General features: G+C 40.0%; 1 protein-coding gene across 1 annotated transcript in view; it reads left to right on the top strand.

Moving 5' to 3' along the window:
* CDH18 (cadherin 18) overlaps positions 1–20291 on the top strand; it is a 1182266-nt gene that overhangs the window by 539899 nt on the left and 622076 nt on the right. The window contains exon 3 of the mRNA XM_069730602.1: positions 19569–19863. Within this exon, the coding sequence (XP_069586703.1) occupies positions 19569–19863 (295 nt within the window). The remainder of the gene's footprint in view (positions 1–19568; positions 19864–20291) is intronic.

The raw sequence follows: 20291 nt of genomic DNA, 5'->3' as shown, positions 1-20291 counted from the left end.
TATGTTTTGGGTGCAGCCTTGCATATTGGCCTAATCCTACAAAGTCTTCTATCATTGAACAGCATTCATGTTTTGTCTCCCTAAAAAGAGGGATAATTTTGGATGGCTTAATAAAAAGCCTTTGCAAATAACTACCATATATACTCGAGTATAAGCCGAGATTTTCAGCCCACTTTTTTGAGCTGAATGTAACCCTCTTGGCTTATACTTGAGTCATACCCAGAGGTCGGGAGGGGAGGTGGAGCAGAGCTGTGTGATAATATTCACCAGCTCCTGGCGCGGTCCCTGCACGCCCCTGGTTCCCCGGTGCCGGCAGCATCTTTCTGTTGTGAGCGGTCACATGGTACCGCTCATTACAGTAATGAATATGGATCCGACTCCACTCTAATAGGGGTGGAGCTGCTTATTCATTACTGTAATGAGTGGTACCATGTGACCGCTCACTACAGGAAGAAGCTGCCAGCGCCCGGGAACATATGTGCAGGGACCACGTCAGGAGCAGGTTAGTATAGTGCAGTGCGTGATATTCACCTGCTCCCCGTTCCACCATCGGCTCTGCTGCGTCTTTCGCATCCTCTGCAGTGACGCGCAGGTCAGAGGGTGTGATGACGCGATTAGTGCGCACCGCCCTCTGCTTGAACGTCAGTGCAGAGGATGGGGAAGACATAGCAGAGGTCAGCGGTGGAACGGGGAACAGGTGAATATAGCAAGTGCAGGAGGCCTCAGAGGTGAGTACGTAATTTTTTATGGGGCAAATGTCTGTATGGAGAATCTTATGGGGTCATGTGCAGCGATATATGGGGCAAATATCTGTATGGAGTATCTTATGGGGCCATGTGGAACATTATATGGGGCAAATATCTGTATGGAGCATCTTATAGGACCATGTGCAGCATTATATGAGGCAAATATCTGTATGGAGCATCTTATGGGGCCATGTGCAGCATTGTATGGGGCAAATATCTGTATGGGGCCATGTGCAGCATTATATGGGGCAAATATCTGTATGGAGCATCTTATGGGGCTATGGGCAGCATTATATGGGGCAAATATCTGTATGGTGCCATGTGCAGCATTTTACGAGGCAAATTTCTCTGGAGCATCTTAAGGGGTCATGTGCAGCATTATATGGGGCAAATATCTGTATGGAGCATCTTATGGGGCCATAATCCACATTTGTGGACCATTATATGGGGCATATTTTAATATGGAGCATCTTATGGAGCCCATCATAAACTGTATGGAGCATTACATGAGGCATATTTTGTATGGACCATCTTATGGGGCCATCATGAACTGTATGGAGCATTATATGGGGCTCCTGATTCAATATGGATATTCAAAAACACTTAAACTACTGATGTTTTATTGATATCCATTTTTATTTTTGAAATTTACCGGTAGCTGCTGCATTTTCCACCCTATGCTTATACTTGAGTCATTAAGTTTTCCCAGGTTTTGGGGCAAAATTAGGGGGGCCGGCTTATACTCGGGTCGGCTTATACTCAAGTATATACGGTAATCATTTTGTGATGAACACCAGAGAAAAAAAATGCAGGCCAAAAAATATGGAAATATATTGATAACTTTATTCTTAGAAAGAGTAAAAATTACATAAAATGAGGCAATGTAGGTGAGGCTAACAGACCTGACTGCTGACTGCTTTGCATACTCTTGGCATTCTCTTGATGAGCTTCAAGAGGTAGTCACCGGGAATGGTTTTCACTTCACAGGTCTGCCCTGTCAGGTTTAATAAGTGGGATTTCTTGCCTTATAAATGGGGTTGGGACCATCAGTTGTGTTGTGAGAAGTCTGGTGGATACACAGCTGATAGTCCTACTGAATAGACTGTTAGAATTTGTATTATGGCAAGAAAAAAGCAGCTAAGTAAAGAAAAATGAGTGGCCATCATTACTTTAAGAAATGAAGGTCAGTCAGTCCAAAAAATTGGGCAAACTTTGAATGTGTCCCCAAGTGCAGTGGCAAAAACCATCAAGCACTACAAAGAAACTGGCTCACATGAGGACTGCCCCAGGAAAGGAAGACCAAGAGTCACCTCTGCTTCTGAGGATATGTTCATCCGAGTCACCAGCCTCAGAATTTGCAGGTTAACAGCAGCTCAGATTAGAGATTAGGTCAATGCCACACAGAGTTCTAGCAGCAGACACATCTCTACAACAACTGTTAAGAGGAGACTTTGTGCAGCAGGCCTTCATGGTAAAAAAAAGCTGCTAGGAAACCACTGATAAGGACAGGCAACAAGCAGAAGAGACATGTTTGGGCTAAAGAACACAAGGAATGAAAATTAGACCAGTGGAAATCTGTACTTTGGTCTGATGAGTCCAAATTTGAGATTTTTGGTTCCAACCACTGTGTCTTTGTGCGATGCAGAAAAGGTGAACGGAAGGACTCTACATGCCTGGTTCCCACCGTGAAGCATGGAGGAGGAGGTGAGATGGTGTGGGGGTGCTTTGCTGGTTACATTGTTTGGGATTTATTCAAAATTGAAGGCATATTGAACCAGCATGGCTATCACAGCATCCTGCAGCGGCATGCTATTCCATCCGGTTTGCATTTACTTGGACCATCATTTATTTTTCAACAGGACAATGACCCCAAACACACCTCCAGGCTATGTAAGGGCTATTTGACCAAGAAGGAGGGTGATGGGGTGCTACGCCAGATGACCTGGCCTCCAAGTCACCAGATCTGAACCCAATCGAGATGGTTTGGGGTGAGCTGGACCGCAGAGTGCTAAGCGTCTCTGGGAACTCCTTCAAGATTGTTGGAAGACAATTCCTGGTGACTACCTCTTAACGCTCATCAAGAGAATGCTAAGAGTGTGCAAAGCAGTCATCAAAGCAAAAGGTGGCTACTTTGAAGAACCTAGAATATAAGACATAATTTCAGTTGATTCACACTTTTTTGTTAAGTATATAATTCCACATGTGTTAATTCATAGTTTTGATGCCTTCATTGTGAATGTACAATTTTCATAGTCATGAAAATACAGAAAAATCTTTAAATGAGAAGGTGCGCCCAAACTTTTGGTCTGTACTGTTTATGCTGTATACAAAAAATGATAGGCAACATTCTTTCTCCCAAAAGCCGATCTAACAGGACAGTCAAATTGAAAGGGGCAATGTGACTATGCATGCTCCATATGTGGTGAGAAGGACTGGTGTGGTGACATCTACAGAAATCATCAAGTAATGTGCTGTCCTATTTTAGTGAACAAGATAGGTATGTGATTCCTATGTGCACTTGCTCAGCTATTTGTGTATCGACTGCCACTATTCTCTGAGGGTTGGGTGAATGGACATTGGTCCTCTGAACTTGTCTTTAATGGGTTAACTAATAGGAAACATTCCCGTGACTTAGTACTGTACGTCTTTAACATTTCAACAATTGGGTTAATGTGGATAAAAATGGCAGTTCAAGAGTTTATCTTTTTTCTTTGATTTAAGCTAGGTTTTTATGTGTTGATTTATTGTTTTTATTTTTAAAATTAACTTTTCTGTTGAAAAAGAATGCAACAAATAAATGTACAAATACAAATACTTTCTTCTTGTGATAGTCTGTGCTACTAGAGTGTCATAGTTAGTTCATCTTTGCAAACTGTAGGCTAAAAAATGTGTTTTTTTTTATATCTATGCAACTTACATGCAGCAACAAAATATTTGCAATATGTTAAGAAAGATAAACAGATAGCTAATTTATTTAGTAGTAAATAATATTAATATTCAGTATGTGTGATAAAAACATTAACATTAATAGTAGCTGCAAGGGATACTAAAATAGTCATTTTCCTTCTCAAGAATAGATGGATCATCAATCAGCAAGTACAACTATCCGTGTGACACCTGACTAATAGTTTCATTAATGTACATGATTACCTTTGTTTTATTATGGGAATTGCTCTACTTGGGGATTTCTATGTGCACCTGAACAAAGTTTCAGTTAATTGCACTGGTGAATCCCATCACAGCCAACAATCCTAATGATGTATAATATCATTTTTCATGTATTGAATATATTACATTAAATAACATGACAACCATTTACATGCAATGTAGGAAAGCTTAAGAATGATAGAAGGCAAATTACAAGTTTTCTATTATTTTTTTCCTGACATTACAAACTAATACAATAATAATTTAAATTTCAGTTAATCAAAATAGAAAATGTTAATTATTACTTAAACCCTTAAGCATGTTTACTTTCCTGTAATTATGCATTTAAAAAAATAAATAGACAGTATAGGATACATGTCTTGCATTACTATCATGCAAATGTTTCATTTTTTTATTTTTAAAGTTCATACTTGAAAAATCTATGAATTTAAGACACTGGAGTTATAAAATTGACAAGCATTTGCTAGCTGAAAAAGATTCAGAAAAGAAGAATTCATAGTCACAAACAATGACTTATCAATAGCAGATTTTATTATGCTCCCAGGCAGCGTCAGGAAAGGCAATGCTGAATACTATAACATTTCTTTACAAGTAAATATATTCCAGCATCCAAAAAAGTACACCTGCAATATTTACTTTTAATAGAAATTGCTAGAACGGTGCAAAATTATTCTTTTATTCTTTGATTAAAGAAAAAAAAGCTTAGTTAATTGTCAACTATTTGCTAGATAAAAAAAATGAACGTATATATTGTGTGCACAATTAGGCAAGTGAGAATCTTGAACAGGTTATTAGTTTTATGCAGATTTTCCAACTCCAGGCTGTATAAACTTGTTTGGATGAAGCAGATCAGGTGATGTGTACCTGCATAATAAAGGAGAGTGTGACCTAAGGATATCAACACCCTTTACCAATGTGTGCAGAGTTATTAGGCAGCTTGTTTTCCTCAGTAAATATGGATTGAAAACAAGATTTAAATGATAATGTAAAATAATAGTTGTTAAAAGCCCCACAGAGGGATGCAGCACCCTTAAAATTAATAAGATACTGAGGCATGATCACAGTACCTTCTAAAGTTTTGCTGAAAATAGTCAACTGTGTAAAAAAAAACAAGTTGAGAGAAAAAGACTCTTATAACCGCCAAGGATTTGAGAAGAAACAAATGTGAAGCTACCAAAAACCAGTGATCCTCCAATGCTGTCATATTTCAGAACGGCAAACTAGATGGAGTGCTCAGAATTATAAGGTGTTCAGTGCTAAAATACATGTCCAAGGTAAGAGAGGCTGACATCAATGGACAAGACACATAAGTTAAAATATCAAGACCCAGCCAAAAAATATCTGATGACAGATATTGCAAAGGTTTTAAGACTGATGAGATGAAAGTGGCTCTTGATGGACCAGATGAATAGATCTGTTCCTGGATCGGTAATGGACACAGATCAACACTTCAACCCAGTCGCAAGCAAAGTGGAAGTGGTGAAAAGGTGTGCTGCCATAAGCTGATGTTATTAAAGTTGAACTAGTTTGACCTTTTTGTGAAGAAGATGGATTCAAAATGAACTCCAAAACCTACTGCTAGCTTTTAAAACACAGTTGTGGTACAGGAATAAGTCTGAATCTGTTAAGAAAATAATGATTATTATGAGGGACCATGCTATATTGCATGCATCAAGTTACTCACTGCTTTGGCTAGACAATAAAAGCCTTTAAAGATGAAAGCATAATGACATGGGTATCTTCCTCACCTGAATAAAATGTTTTTGAGATCATGCGGGCCCTTCGTAAATTGGAGATTTGCGGTGAAGAAAAACAGTACACCACTCTGAACAGTGTCTTGGAGGCTGTGGTTGATGCTGTCCAAAAAGTTGATAGTCAACTGATGAAGAAATTGACTGACTCCATGGATGGAAGGCCAATGACTGTTATTAAAAAAGCAGTGGCTACATTGGTTACTGATTTTTTTTAAATGTCAGAAATGTAAAACATTGTATTGATAAAAATGTATTTTTGTCTTTCTTACCTCCCGATGTCAAAAAATTCTACGAAACTTCTGTGCTGTCAACATGCTCACTACAACTCCAAATAAATTATTTGAGTGGTGTAATTTGTAAAAAGGAGTCACTTACAAGTGATTCCATCTTTCTGTCACTTCAGGGGCTCTGCTAATGTGACTTGACACCAGGCATTTCTAGCTTACAAGTTGATCAGTAAGAGGTGAATGAGTGACAGTATTATGCTTGGTGCTCTGAGATCTCTTCCACTACAGGCAACCCACCAGATCGAGCCCTAACTTAGATTCTCCACATTTCAAAGAAATGTTGTCATGCACCACTAAAGTGGCATCAATTTCCTCAGGGCAGAAATAGTATAATGGTGCTCTGAGATAAATTCCACTACAGGCAACCCACGATATGCATGCCCAACTTGGAATCTACACATTTCAAAAATGTTGTCACACAGCACTAAATTTGCATTAATTTCCCCCAAGTAAAAATAGTATAATGGTGCTATGAGACCCCTGCCACTACAGGGAACACACAACGAGACCCAAATAAGAGTCTCCATTTGCCAGTATATTGGCTTGTCGTGACTCAGGAAGTAGCAAAAGAGGAGGTATAGAAGGAATATTAGGTGCCTTCAACATCTTCATGACAGGATCTTTTTTCATTTTTGCGTTTTTGTTTTTCGCTCCCCTTTTTTCCAGAGCCATAATTCTTTTATTTTTCTGTCAATATGGCCATGTGAGAGCTTATTTTTTGCGGGATGAGTTGTACTTTTGAAAAAAACATTGGTTTTACCATGTTCTGTAACAGAAAATGGTAAAAAAAATTCCAAGTGCTGTGAAATTGCAAAAAAAAGTGCAATCCCACACTTGTTTTTTGTTTGGCTTTTTTGCTAGGTTCACTAAATGCTAAAACTGACCTGCCATTATGATTCTCCAGGTCATTATGAGTTCATGGACACCAAACATGTTTAGGTTCTTTTTTATCTAAGTGGTGAAAACAATTACAAAGTTTGATCAAAAAAATGTAAAAATTGTGCCATATTCGGAGACTCGTAGTGTCTCCATTTTTCTGATCTCGGGCTAGGTGAGGGCTTATTTTTTGCATGCCAAGCTCACGTTTTTAAAGATACCATTCTTGTGCAGATACGATCTTTTGATCATCCGTTATTGCATTTTAATGCAATGTTGTGGCGACCCAAAAAAACGTAATTCTGACATTTTTATTTTTTTCTCGCTACACAGTTTCGTGATCAGGTTAATTCTTTTAGTTACTGGTAGATCGGGCAATTCCAAATATATCCATGTTTGATTTTATATTTATTGTTTTATTTTGAATGGGGCAAAAGGGGGTGATTTGAACTTTTATATTTTTTCTTTTTTCATATTTTTAAAACTTTTTTAAACTTTGGAATGCTTCAATAGCTTCCATGCGAGTCTAGAAGCTGCCGCAACTTTATCGGCTCTGCTACATAAAGGCGATGCTCAGATCACCTCTGTGTAGCTGAATTGCAGACTTGCTATGAGGGCCGACAACCGGGTGGTGCTCACAGCAATCCGGCATCAACAGCCATAGAGGAGACCTGTAGTTGTCATGTCGACACACCGATGACCCGCAATCACATGACGCAGGTCATCGATGTGCGCATTTCTGGTCAGATGGCCAGAAGCCCTTGCTAAATGCCACTGTCAGAGTTTGACAGCGGCATTTAACTAGTTAATAGCCATGGGCAGATCGTGATCCCGCCCACGGCTATTGCTGGCACATGTCAGGTGTTCAAAATAGCTGACATGTCCCGGCTTTGAGATGGGTTCATCGCCGGAGCCCACATCAAAGCTGGGGATATTGACATTGGCATATTAGGAATCCAATGTCAGTAAGGGGTTAAAAAACAGGCAATTACTAAAAGTAACAGCGGTGGACACATCTTCTGATTGTTCCGCCACCAAGGCACTTGTTAGTAACATTAGCGGCATTAGCAAAAGCAGCCACAGAAGCCATGACAAAGGTGCAATAACAAGATATTAATGCGCTAAATAAAAATAAATAATAATATGCAATCACAACCCGGGGTCCACCACGCAGAGATGGATAACTGCTGCTAGTGAACAAAGGCGGGACTAAACAACGAGTGATCACTATAACGCCACACAGTGTGAACTGCACTCAGAGTACCCAGCTCAGTTACTGCACAGAAAGGTACTGCTGAGAGTAAACTAGATGCTAAACCCTGTCACAGGGAAAAAGCAAGAGGGTAATGCTCACTCTGCAAGTAAACTGTGCTAACTGCACACGTGTAACAACACAGATACCGAATCAAAGAAAAGAACTCATGTGATGCTAGGTTGAAAGCCCTGATGCTATCCTTGAGTGGTGTAGACGGACAGTTGGACTTGCTCTGTAACTCAACTGTTCTAACAGCACACATGAAGGAAACATGCTAAGCTAGGGGGTAGCTACCAAGTCCTAACCCTATCTGCCAACGTAAGAACTCTCAGTTTATAGAGTGACATGTGCAAACAGGCTGGTAGAGTATCAACTTACAAACACCACACATAAGGGATACTAGTGCCCCCGCGTGTGCCGCTGGGGGCCTTTTATACACAAGGCTCCACCCCAAAAAAATCACGCCCAGTCAGCACTCAAATATCATGAGCCTGAGCAAAATGCTTGGACCGACGTTTGTGCTGAGCAGCACTTGCAGCGGCGGGACCAGAATGGGAGAACACAGCACCAGGCAATGCCTGGGATCTATCCCGCGCAGTGGCAAAATCCCAATGCCTAACAGTACCATTGCCTAGTTTGCCAAGTCTACGACTGGGGTAAAAAAATTAATTGGAGATCCATGACTTGTTCATGTTGATGGAAGTTAGGCAGTCTACACTTTCAGGAAAAAGCCTGATGCACTTTTCCATCAGGACACCACCAGCAACGCTGAAGCCACATTCTGAGAGAACACTGGCTGAGAGGCATGACAAAACCTCCAAAGAGGGACTGACAAGTACAGGCCACTCTTCCATCTTTGAAGCCAAAATGCAAAAATGTCCAAAATCCCCCTGATGGCATCGATATTAAACTTGAGATACTCCTGCGCCATCATTGTAAGTGATTTAAGGGCTTCCTGCAGGTTTAAGGCAAAGTCTCTCACGCCCTCATTAACTTTTTGTTTGCAATTAAAGAATCGTATTTTAGCTTTGCTGCTGGCAGTGGTTTCAAATGTAGCTTTTAATCCAGCAAATATGCGTTCAACAGTGCCTTTTAGATCAGCTGCCCATGCTGTGACTTCTCGCTTTGCATGGCCACTTAACTGCATCATCAGGAGACTAACACGCTGAACTTCACCCACGGGGAACATGTTAAAATGGGCCAGCATCTTTTCTCTGAAATCGTCAAGGGTATTAGGCTCACCTTCATACATTGGAAGCCACGGGCCACCTGGGGTATATGGCATCAGCACCGGCATGATGGGCGCCACTCCTTGCACCGCTGCGCTACCAGACGCTCTATCGACACTCTGTCTTTCAGCTGCATTAGCGCCGCCGGGTGCTGCGGCGTCTCCGTGCTGCGACATACTGTGCCCCCTTAGTTAATCCGGACTCTTCCGGTCCTCCGCTTCCGTCGGGATAGTGTAGATTCGTTCTGCTGTGCAGCAGGATTGGTTTTCCCCTTGCTCTGACGTCAGAGCGCTCAGCTTGGTGCCGCCCACAATGACACGCCCCCTGCTGCTCCCGCCCGCCGTGCGCTCTGTAATGGCGGATTCTGAAGTTTTTCAGTTAGACTGGGGCTCAGGTAATGGCGTAGCTCAATTAACAGTCTCGCGCCTAACGGTTATGAGGTGATTACATCAGGGGATGGCGGCCATCTTTACTCCATTATAACCAATGGGGAAAAGTCACTTTCAATAGTTTTTAATGGGAAATGGAATTTTCTTTAATAAAGTCAATTTTCACGATTTTTCATCCAAGTTTTCAAAGTTTTGGGCTCCAATCACGGCACACAATACCCGGTATATGGGCTGGCTCTATCCTGTTCGTGACGCCAATTGTGACGCCCGAGACACCGGGGTACCCAGCACTGGACCAATGGGGTCTGTCTCTTGAGGGGGATGTCACGGGTGGCTTGACCCGGTGCTGTGGCCTCAGGAAATGCACAGTGTAAAGGGTATCGTGAGGGAACAGGCACTTACTTGATCAGCAGCAGGTTCTCCCAGCGGTGATGATCCCAATCCTGGATAGATGGCTATTGTCCAAATGAAAGACTGAGGCACTGAAACGTTTAACCAGTTTACTTTAACAAAAAAGGATTTGCAACCAGTCCTGTCACCGGAGTCTGTATGGGAACTCTGAGTTACTTTGACCCTGCCGGGGTCTTCGCCTCTTATTGTACGCAATATCTGTGTGGCCCTGCTGCTGTATGTGAACTGGCTGCCGGCCCAATCTGTCCCCTCCGGGTCCTGGTTCGACGGGCAACCCGAGTCCTTTTATCGGCTTACCCCCTCCGGGAGTACCGCTGAACTCTGTGTCTGTTGCTGCGTCCGACCCTAGTGAAGCTGATATCACCTCACGTTTTTCCGGTTGCTGTATTATATGTAATGAATACAGCCACGGATCCGGTATCCGTCTTTGCGCCTGTTCTGGGTAGTGATTAATGCTACCCGGTTCTCACAATGTCCTTTTTCTCTATCCCTCTTCTCCTCAGGCCGGTGATTTGGGCCTGGAAACCGTAATAGGGCTGTTAGAAATTCAGCTGTATGACCTCTCACTTTCAGCTCCTTAGCCCAACTGCCCAACTGCCAGTTCTTCTCTCAGACCAGAATGGATCAAGGGGAGTCTCTGGAGCTCCCCCTTCTGGCCGGAGGAGGTAGTGCAGTCTTGCTATTTTAGTATTTGTATTCAGTGTCAGTAACTATATTTGTGGCAAATACCTCTAGGGGTGCCACACACTCTATGTACCTCACTGCTGTCTTGGGGAAAACTACTCTTAAGATTGTCTTCAATAGTGTTTTGATACTCAAGCATGCACATGTCTCTTTCCAGGGGGAGAAGCATCTGGCAAGTATAACTCTTGTAGCGTGGAGCTAACAAACTGGCTACAAAGTAATCAGCGCTATTGGTAATCCTAACTATACGGGCATCATGTTGCAGAAAGAGGAGCAAGAATGCAGGAAGGCACTCGTGTCAGGTGCTTACATGAGGTCCAAGTCCATGGCTTATTGGTGGCATGGTAACACTCAAGGTTGCTTTCTCCATCCCCTCCCGTCAATCACAGACAACAGAGAGATGATCACTATCCTCTTCATCTCCTGATTGCTGCATGTCAGTTTTGTTGGTGAATAGATAGAGAGATGGCTTAGGAATGCATACTACCACATCCATGGTAAAGGAATACTACCTATCTTTTTGCTGCCCACTTCCCAAAATATGATAGTAAAGCGAACATCACTTCCGGGCGCCTCGATGCGTAATGTCATGTTTAGTGCTCTGTACAGTGGAATCCAAGTCCTGAGTCCATGAGACACCCATATCACTTCTGGCAAATAAGGGCAGGAAAGGGGGCTGATATATAATGTTCCATGTATAGTGAAGGAGTCGATAAACAGAGCGAGATGGTGTGTCAAATGCACAATGACATCCTTCCTCCTGAAGGCAATTAAGCAGGAGTGACTCCTCTTATGAAAAAACAGCATCAAATTTACTGATATACAGTAGCATGTAAAAGTTTGGGCATCCCTGTCAAAATTAATGTTATTGTGAATGGTTAAGCAAGTTGAAGATGAAATTGTCTCTAAAAGGCCTAAGGTAAAAGATGACACATTTCATTTTGTATTTTAGGCAAAAAAGTCATTTTTTCATTCTAAAAATTGCAAAAAGGAAAATGGTGCAAAAGTTAGAGCACCTTTGGAGTTTTGTGTGCTCCAATAACTTTGACCAAGGTTTCAGACCTTAGTTAGCCTGTTAGAGTTATAGCTTTTTGACTATAATTGTCAGGAAGAGCCAGGTGAGGCAAATTTCCAGCGTTTAAAAAAATCCCTGCCTCCTTTAACCTTGTGCCAACAAACATCAGCCAGTAGTTCTTCTAAGCAACTGCCTAGCACTCTTAAAATTAAATTTGAAGTACCATAAAGCAGGTGAAGGCTATAAGAAGAGAGCAAAGCATTTTCAAGCTGCCCTTTCTTCAGTTCGAAAAGTAATTAAAAAATGGCTGCTAACAAGAACAGTGGAGGTCAAGTTAAGATCTGGATGTCCAAGGAAAATGTTCAGTGAGAGCAGCATATAGGTTTGTTAAAGAGGCAAGTCAGAACCTCCGCTTGACTGCAAAAGATCTACAGAAAAATGTAGCAGACTCTGGAATTGAGATACATTGTTCTGCTGTTCAAAGACACATGCAAAAATATGGCCTTCATGGAAGAGTCACCAAAAAAAACCTAACCTGCATCCTCATAATACAATTCAGTGTCCTGTGGATCAATGAGTTTAAAATAGAACTCTTTGGCCACAATTATTAAAGATGCCAGGAGGAAAAAGGGCACAGAATTTAAGGAAAAAACATCTTGACAACTATAAAGCATAGAGGTGGATCAATGATGCTTTGGGGTTGTGCGGCAGTCAATTCCTCGGGGAACATTTCATCAGTAGAGTACAGAATGGATTCAATAAAATTTCAAGAAATTATTGATGCAAACCTAACACCATCTGTAAAAAAACTGTAGTTGAAAAAAGATGGCTTATACAATTGATAATGATCCTGAACACATGTCAAAGTCCACAATAGACTACCTCAAATAGCACAATCTGAAGGTTTTACAATGACTCGTACAGTCCTCTAATCTGAACATCAATGAAAATCTGTGGCTAGACCTCAAAACAGCACAGAACTGGAAGAATTTTCCAAGGAAAATGGATGAAAATCCCTCAAACAAGAATTGAAAGAATCTTGGCTGGCTACAAAAATCTTTTACAAGCTATAATATTTTCAAAAGGGGGTGCTACTAGTTACTAACCATGCAGGATGCCAAAATTGTTGCATCGGTCAAGTTTCCATTTTGTAACTTTTAAAATGTAAGAGATCAAAAGAATATATACAGCTCTGGCAAAAATTAAGAGATCACCATATCAAAACCCTATCATGGGCAGCCCAATCTCCAGACCTGAACCCCATTGATAACCTCTGGAATGTAATCAAGAGGATGATGGATAGTCAAAAGCCATCAAACAAAGAACTGCTTAAATTTTTGCACCAGAAGCAGTATGAAAGACTAGTGGAAAGCATACCAGGACGCATGAAAGCTGTAATTAAAAATCATGGTTATTCCACAAAACATTGATTTCTGAACTCTTCCTGAGTTAAAACATTAGTATTGTCGTTTCTAAATAATTATGACCTTGTTTTCTTTGCATTATTTGAGGTCTGAAAGCACTGTTTTTTTTATTTTGACCATTTCTCCTTATCAGAAAAAAAATACAAAATGTATTGCTTTGAAATTCGGAGACATGTTGTCAGAAGTCTACAGAATGAACAATTCACATTTTACTCAAAAATATACATATAAAGAGAAAAATAAGACAAACTAAACATTTTGGTTTCTTAATTTTTGCCAGAGCTGCATTTTTTATTTTTGCCTAAAATACAAAGGAAATGTATCATCTCTAACTTTAGGCCTTTCAGAGATCATTTCATCTTCAACTTGCTTAACTGATCACAATAACAGTAATTTTGACCAAGGATGCCCAAACTTTTACTTGTCTGTAGATCAGTAGACAGGTGAAGATGGATGACCAAAACGACATTAACTAAAAAAGGGTATTTAGGCAGAAGAGAACTGAAAATCACACAATACAAATTGGAGTGAATACATGATGTTCAAGATCACAAATTTACCCAAAAATGTTATTATGTGGGAAAGATATCAAATTTTTGCATATTCACAAATAGGTTGGAATAAATAAGAGAATGAGGACTCACCTGGTAGGGGAGAACTTATAAATAAGATAATGGGAGAAGCTCGGCAAAGGCATGGAGACTGGGTGCTTTAAAAATTACTTTATATGTCTCAGACATAGTAATAGTATTGCGCCCAAGCATAGTGAAATTTGCAGCAACCCTCTGTTGTTGTCCAAAAGTTATTTTTCAGGGGTGGCTCAATCTTCCTGTTACAATAGGATTGTGGTTAACTTTTCGAAAATAAAGTCACTACTTCTTAACGGCCAGCTGGTATCTGGAGAAATTGTGCAGCTCCCTATGAGATACCTCAGACTACCACCTGATGTGGCCCTGAAATTTCCTCTAGTTAACATATCGCTATTGTTGAGTAAAAGGCAGGATACATTTTGAAAAAATTGGATAAATTCTAAGTATGTCACATGAAGAAAGCATATGTAGAAATGGTATTTTGCATATTACCATTATCAAATTTTTGGATAGTGTTTTCACCGGTCTCCACAGACATGCGCAAAGTGTGGGAAGTCAGCTTTCTTCTCTGCCCTTAGCTAGGCAATGGATCGATCATGTAAGAACTTTTTCATGAATTATTATAATGGCAGAATGAGTTCTCATTTACTACTGAGCGGCACTTTGATAGGAATCGAGAATCATTGCAACTTTTCTGATTGAGTGCTTTTGTAGTCAGTCACGGCTTCATAGATGACAGGAGAGTGGTATATAGGTATATGTGTCCCATATGATCAAAATATTAATGTAGATAATTTGAGCTGCCAGGCTGAACCTATCACGTGTTCACAGAACATCAAGGTTTGCATGGATATTACTTTACGTATAGTAAAAGATTGATCATAATGTTTTGTGCAGGTGAATAATGCCGCACAGCTACAATCATGCGTTACAAGGATACTCAGCATGAGTTTGAATTACATAATATTTCATTTTTGCTAAAGTATTGCACGATTGTTATTCGCTGGGATATATTTTCAGAATACCTTATTTATGAAAGGGGAAGATAAACACCTAGACACCAGCTCATAAGACAACCTTGACAAACAGCTTTTGAATTATTCAAATAGACTTTTGTGCATATTTAGAAAGCCTCTCGCTAAGTGAAGAATTCTGCACAAGTTCAAAATATTCCAGCTTGGTCTACAAGGATATTGGAGACGCCGACTACTCCTAATGCATGTACTTAATGCATGTAAACTTGACCTATGCTGATCTGAAAACAAATCAGCATTGCTTACTAGAGAATAAAGCAGGATGATAAAATATGCATGAAGCTGCTTACAGTTAGTACTGAATTCTAAAAAAGAAAGTCAGTTAGCAATGCAGCTATAATTTTCATTGGATAATTATTCATAGCGATGTTGTATTCCTCCATTGAATGTCTAGCGAAATTATGGATACAAAGAAGATATGAAATTATCTTAATGACTTTGTCGGTCTGTAGGGATATATATATATATTTTTTAGGAAATACTATTTGTCTGTTTTGAATTCATAAAACAGCTGGGTTCTTGCAATGTATTCATATAATCTCTCCTCTTTACATTAGCTCCTTGATACAAAAGGGTGTAAATATGTAAAACAGAGCTCGCTCCTGCATTTTTGCATTTATATAAGGTTTCTGTACCCGTCAGCATTGAGCATGTTCATGCAGGACTGTGACTACAAATTCAACACTGAGTAATTGTCTTTCTTCAAGTCTAGGAGTGAAGACTGGAAAATCCCTAATATCTGCAGCTTTCAGGGGAAAGTCTAAGAAGGGTAAAGTTGAATAAACAGGATTTTCTAGCATCTATAATGAGTCTTAAAAAAACTACTAATTCTTCATCTACAGATCATGTAGTATATATTCTATTCCTTAAAGGGGTAGTACAGAAATTAAAAAAATTATGCACAAGATGCTGTTGTGTACATAAGATGGAAGTTTGGAATTGAGCCACAGTGATACGCACTGATTGCTGAATTTGGAAAATTGGGAAACTTCATTTACCTTCCATTAGGATGGCTCCTCTTTGGATTCCTATGGGAGCAGTGATTAAGCATGTATGCTGACATACCAGATATTAACTTGTATACAAGATAACTTAAATGCTGTAACAAAAACCTAAAACATAAAGCATAAAAGAGAATACATACATTTTTTATTTATTTAAATGCTTCTGATATTCTTTCAGCCATAAAATTCTTTACAGTAAGGATCAACTAAATTTCAGTGAGCCTTTGGTTTTAACTACAGAGGATTAAGAAAAACTTAAGAAAAATAGTAAAAATTCTTGACCCAGTCTTTCCTTGTCCAGTCCTCTTCCAGTCATCTTAGGCTCTGTTCAAATCTGTGCTATTGGATTTGCTGAGAGTCTCTGTCACAGATTCTCACATTTTTACTAGAAGAAGCCACTTTTTATGCTAAGCAATTATTTTCTGCTATAAAGATTGATGCCATGACATTATCCTGATGGGCCTCATTTTTATCAACATGTTAACTCAGGCATCATTTGTGTCAGCCATGTGATGATCTGTTCTCAGCATGAATTCTTGACAGAAGTCTAAACCCTGACTACTGATTGTGTAAATAAGACCAAATCCTTTGAGTTTGGGAAAATTACTTCTGTGAGGAAGCCAAGTTAATGGTACAATTGATAGACTTTTGCCGAGTTACTTTTAAGATGACCTGTTGGACTCACATATACAGTATATATATATATACAGTGGGGCAAAAAAGTATTTAGCCAGTCAGCAATAGTGCAAGTTCCACCACTTGAAAAGATGAGAGGCGTCTGTAATTTACATCATAGGTAGACCTCAACAATGGGAGACAAACTGAGAAAAAAAAATCCATAAAATCACATTGTCTGTTTTTTTAACATTGTATTTGCATATTATGGTGGAAAATAAGTATTTGGTCAGAAACAAAATTTCATCTCAATACTTTGTAATATATCCTTTGTTGGCAATGACAGAGGTCAAACGTTTTCTGTAAGTCTTCACAAGGTTGCCACACACTGTTGTTGGTATGTTGGCCCATTCCTCCATGCAGATCTCCTCTAGAGCAGTGATGTTTTTGGCTTTTCGCTTGGCAACACGGACTTTCAACTCCCTCCAAAGGTTTTCTATAGGGTTGAGATCTGCAGACTGGCTAGGCCACTCCAGGACCTTGAAATGCTTCTTACGAAGCCACTCCTTCATTGCCCTGGCGGTGTGCTTTGGATCATTGTCATGTTGAAAGACCCAGCCACGTTTCATCTTCAATGCCCTTGCTGACGGAAGGAGGTTTGCACTCAAACTCACGATACATGGCCCCATTCATTCTTTCATGTACCCGGATCAGTCGTCCTGGCCCCTTTGCAGAGAAACAGCCCCAAAGCATGATGTTTCCACCACCATGCTTTACAGTAGGTATGGTGTTTGATGGATGCAACTCAGTATTCTTTTTCCTCCAAACACGACAAGTTGTGTTTCTACCAAACAGTTCCAGTTTGGTTTCATCAGACCATAGGACATTCTCCCAAAACTCCTCTGGATCATCCAAATGCTCTCTAGCAAACTTCAGACGGGCCCGGACATGTACTGGCTTAAGCAGTGGGACACATCTGGCACTGCAGGATCTGAGTCTATGGTGGCGTAGTGTGTTACTTATGGTAGGCCTTGTTACATTGGTCCCAGCTCTCTGCAGTTCATTCACTAGGTCCCCCCGCGTGGTTCTGGGATTTTTGCTCACCGTTCTTGTGATCGTTCTGACCCCACGGGGTGGGATTTTGCGTGGAGCCCCAGATCGAGGGAGATTATCAGTGGTCTTGTATGTCTTCCATTTTCTAATTATTGCTCCCACTGTTGATTTCTTCACTCCAAGCTGGTTGGCTATTGCAGATTCAGTCTTCCCAGCCTGGTGCAGGGCTACAATTTTGTTTCTGGTGTCCTTTGACAGCTCTTTGGTCTTCACCATAGTGGAGTTTGGAGTCAGACTGTTTGAGGGTGTGCACAGGTGTCTTTTTATACTGATAACAAGTTTAAACAGGTGCCATTACTACAGGTAATGAGTGGAGGAAAGAGGAGACTCTTAAAGAAGAAGTTACAGGTCTGTGAGAGCCAGAAATCTTGATTGTTTGTTTCTGACCAAATACTTATTTTCCACCATAAAATGCAAATAAAATGTTAAAAAAACAGACAATGTGATTTTCTGGATTTTTTTTTCTCAGTTTGTCTCCCATAGTTGAGGTCTACCTATGATGTAAATTACAGACGCCTCTCATCTTTTTAAGTGGTGGAACTTGCACTATTGCTGACTGACTAAATACTTTTTTGCCCCATTGTATTAGGGATTCATACTTTCAGGTCAGCGCTTCAGTTCACAGAGCCACCAGATTCTTGTGTCAAGGCAGCGTGAGGTTCATTGAACTCCATACATTTTAAATGAAGGCAGCCTTTTCCCGGAACATTAATAATAACCAAAATCATAGTCCTTTTCCAATGAAGGTCGAAGCAATAACGGGATCTCACGCAGATGGTAATTCAGTTCCTGCTTCAGGCTCAATGGGCCACGTTCACTTGAAACTCAGACATGGTTAAGCTAGTTCCAGTTCAGTTACAAACAATTGCTTTTGTTCATGGCAACCAGTGATACTTGCGGGTTGGTGCACACGACCTTTGCAGTCTCCTCCTAGAGAGATTCTGACTTGTTTTTCTAAAGCGCCAACACAACTCACTCTGCTGAACTCCCTCAACTGATTGACCAGTGAACACATGGCCTGTTTACAGTCATAGTTACCCAGGTGCATCTATTTAGTACTAGGGCTAGGATTTAACGCTGTCCTAGCTGTGCTTATTGCTCTGCTTCCTTTCTCCCTATTTCCTGCCTGCTGCCTCCCTCCTTGCACACCGACAGAGGGATGCAGGAATCATACAAACTAAACTATGAAATTATCTAAAACAGCAAAGCAAATTCATACTGGAATGTCTAGGATTTAATTAGCATTAATACACTTTGGGGTATAAAATCTTGAATGGCTCTTTTTAAGCTTTTTACTTAGTTATTTTTTTAAGGTTTGGTGGTGGTTGAACTTAGTAGGTGAAGGGTTTTGAAACTAGACTAAAGTAGTATCATCTTCATAGTTCTATTAAGAAAAAGCAAGAACTTGCTTACAAACGTGTTATTACTAAAGACTTTTTCACCTCAGTTGAGCTACATTAGCAACAAGAACTGGGATGCTAGAGCACATTTGAGTATTAATGGGAGTACCAAAATGCAGTTCACAATGCAAGACATAATAAAATGTTTTTTCCAGCCTACCTTATTTCTCCCCTCAAAGATCTAAAAGACATGTCAAAAAAGGTTATTATAAAAAATAGAAAAGGATACCTTTTCTGTGGGGATAACATGGTGATCTTAGTGAGTCTGATTGCTTGTGCGTCATAGCAATCCTAATATCAGTGTCTTATAACGCCAAGAATAGGGCTCCCCCTGAATGCTGCAAAGGTGCCTTGCTCGGCCTCCATTCCCTTTGTTGTCTATTGGAATACTAACTGCTCAGTGACAAGCAAATTATCCTCTTTCCAAAGGACAAGGGCAAAAAACCTTTATTTTTTTTGAGAATAACCTTTTAGGATTGATTTTATTTATGAAATATATATGTATATTTGTGTATATGCTGTTAACACACAATATATTCACATTGTTAAACCTTTGCATGTTTTTCTCTTACAGTTGCACTCAAATTCGGACAAAGGTGATGGTTCTGTGAAATATATATTAACTGGGGAAGGAGCTGGGACAATATTTGTCATCGATGACACAACAGGGGACATTCATGCAACAAAAAGTCTAGACCGTGAACAGAAGTCACATTATGTTCTACATGCACAAGCTATCGACAGAAGAACCAACAGGCCTCTTGAACCAGAATCTGAATTTATTATTAAAGTTCAAGATATTAATGACAATGCCCCTGAATTTCCTGATGGACCCTATGTTGTCACAGTTCCAGAAATGTCTGATATTGGTAAGCAACATATTACTTAATTGTACAAATAGTCTACAAGTAACCAAATATAATTGTCTGGTATACTTGTTAACTCAATATGAAATGTTTGGTCAATAATTTGAAGCTGCTATTTGTTTTAATTGATAGTTTGACATGTATACCCATATAATAACATGTACCTTACTTCACAGTACATGCAAGATACTAGCTATGTAAGCTGAAGATGTAGATGTGAGAGAATAAATTAAAATCAAAATAATTGGATGAAAATTCAATTTGCACAATTATTAGGATCTCACTTAAAGGGAACCTGTCACTTGAATTTGGCGGGACTGGTTTTGGGTCATATGGGCGGAGTTTTCAGGTGTTTGATTCACCCTTTCCTTACCCGCTGGCTGCATGCTGGCTGCAATATTGGATTGAAGTTCATTCTCTGTCCTCCATAG

This window comes from Ranitomeya imitator, chromosome 6 (genome assembly GCF_032444005.1).
Source record: "Ranitomeya imitator isolate aRanImi1 chromosome 6, aRanImi1.pri, whole genome shotgun sequence".
Taxonomy (NCBI): Eukaryota; Metazoa; Chordata; class Amphibia; order Anura; family Dendrobatidae; genus Ranitomeya; species Ranitomeya imitator.
The sequence above is the reverse complement of the archived record's forward strand: the minus strand, read 5'-3'. Positions and strand labels throughout refer to the sequence as shown.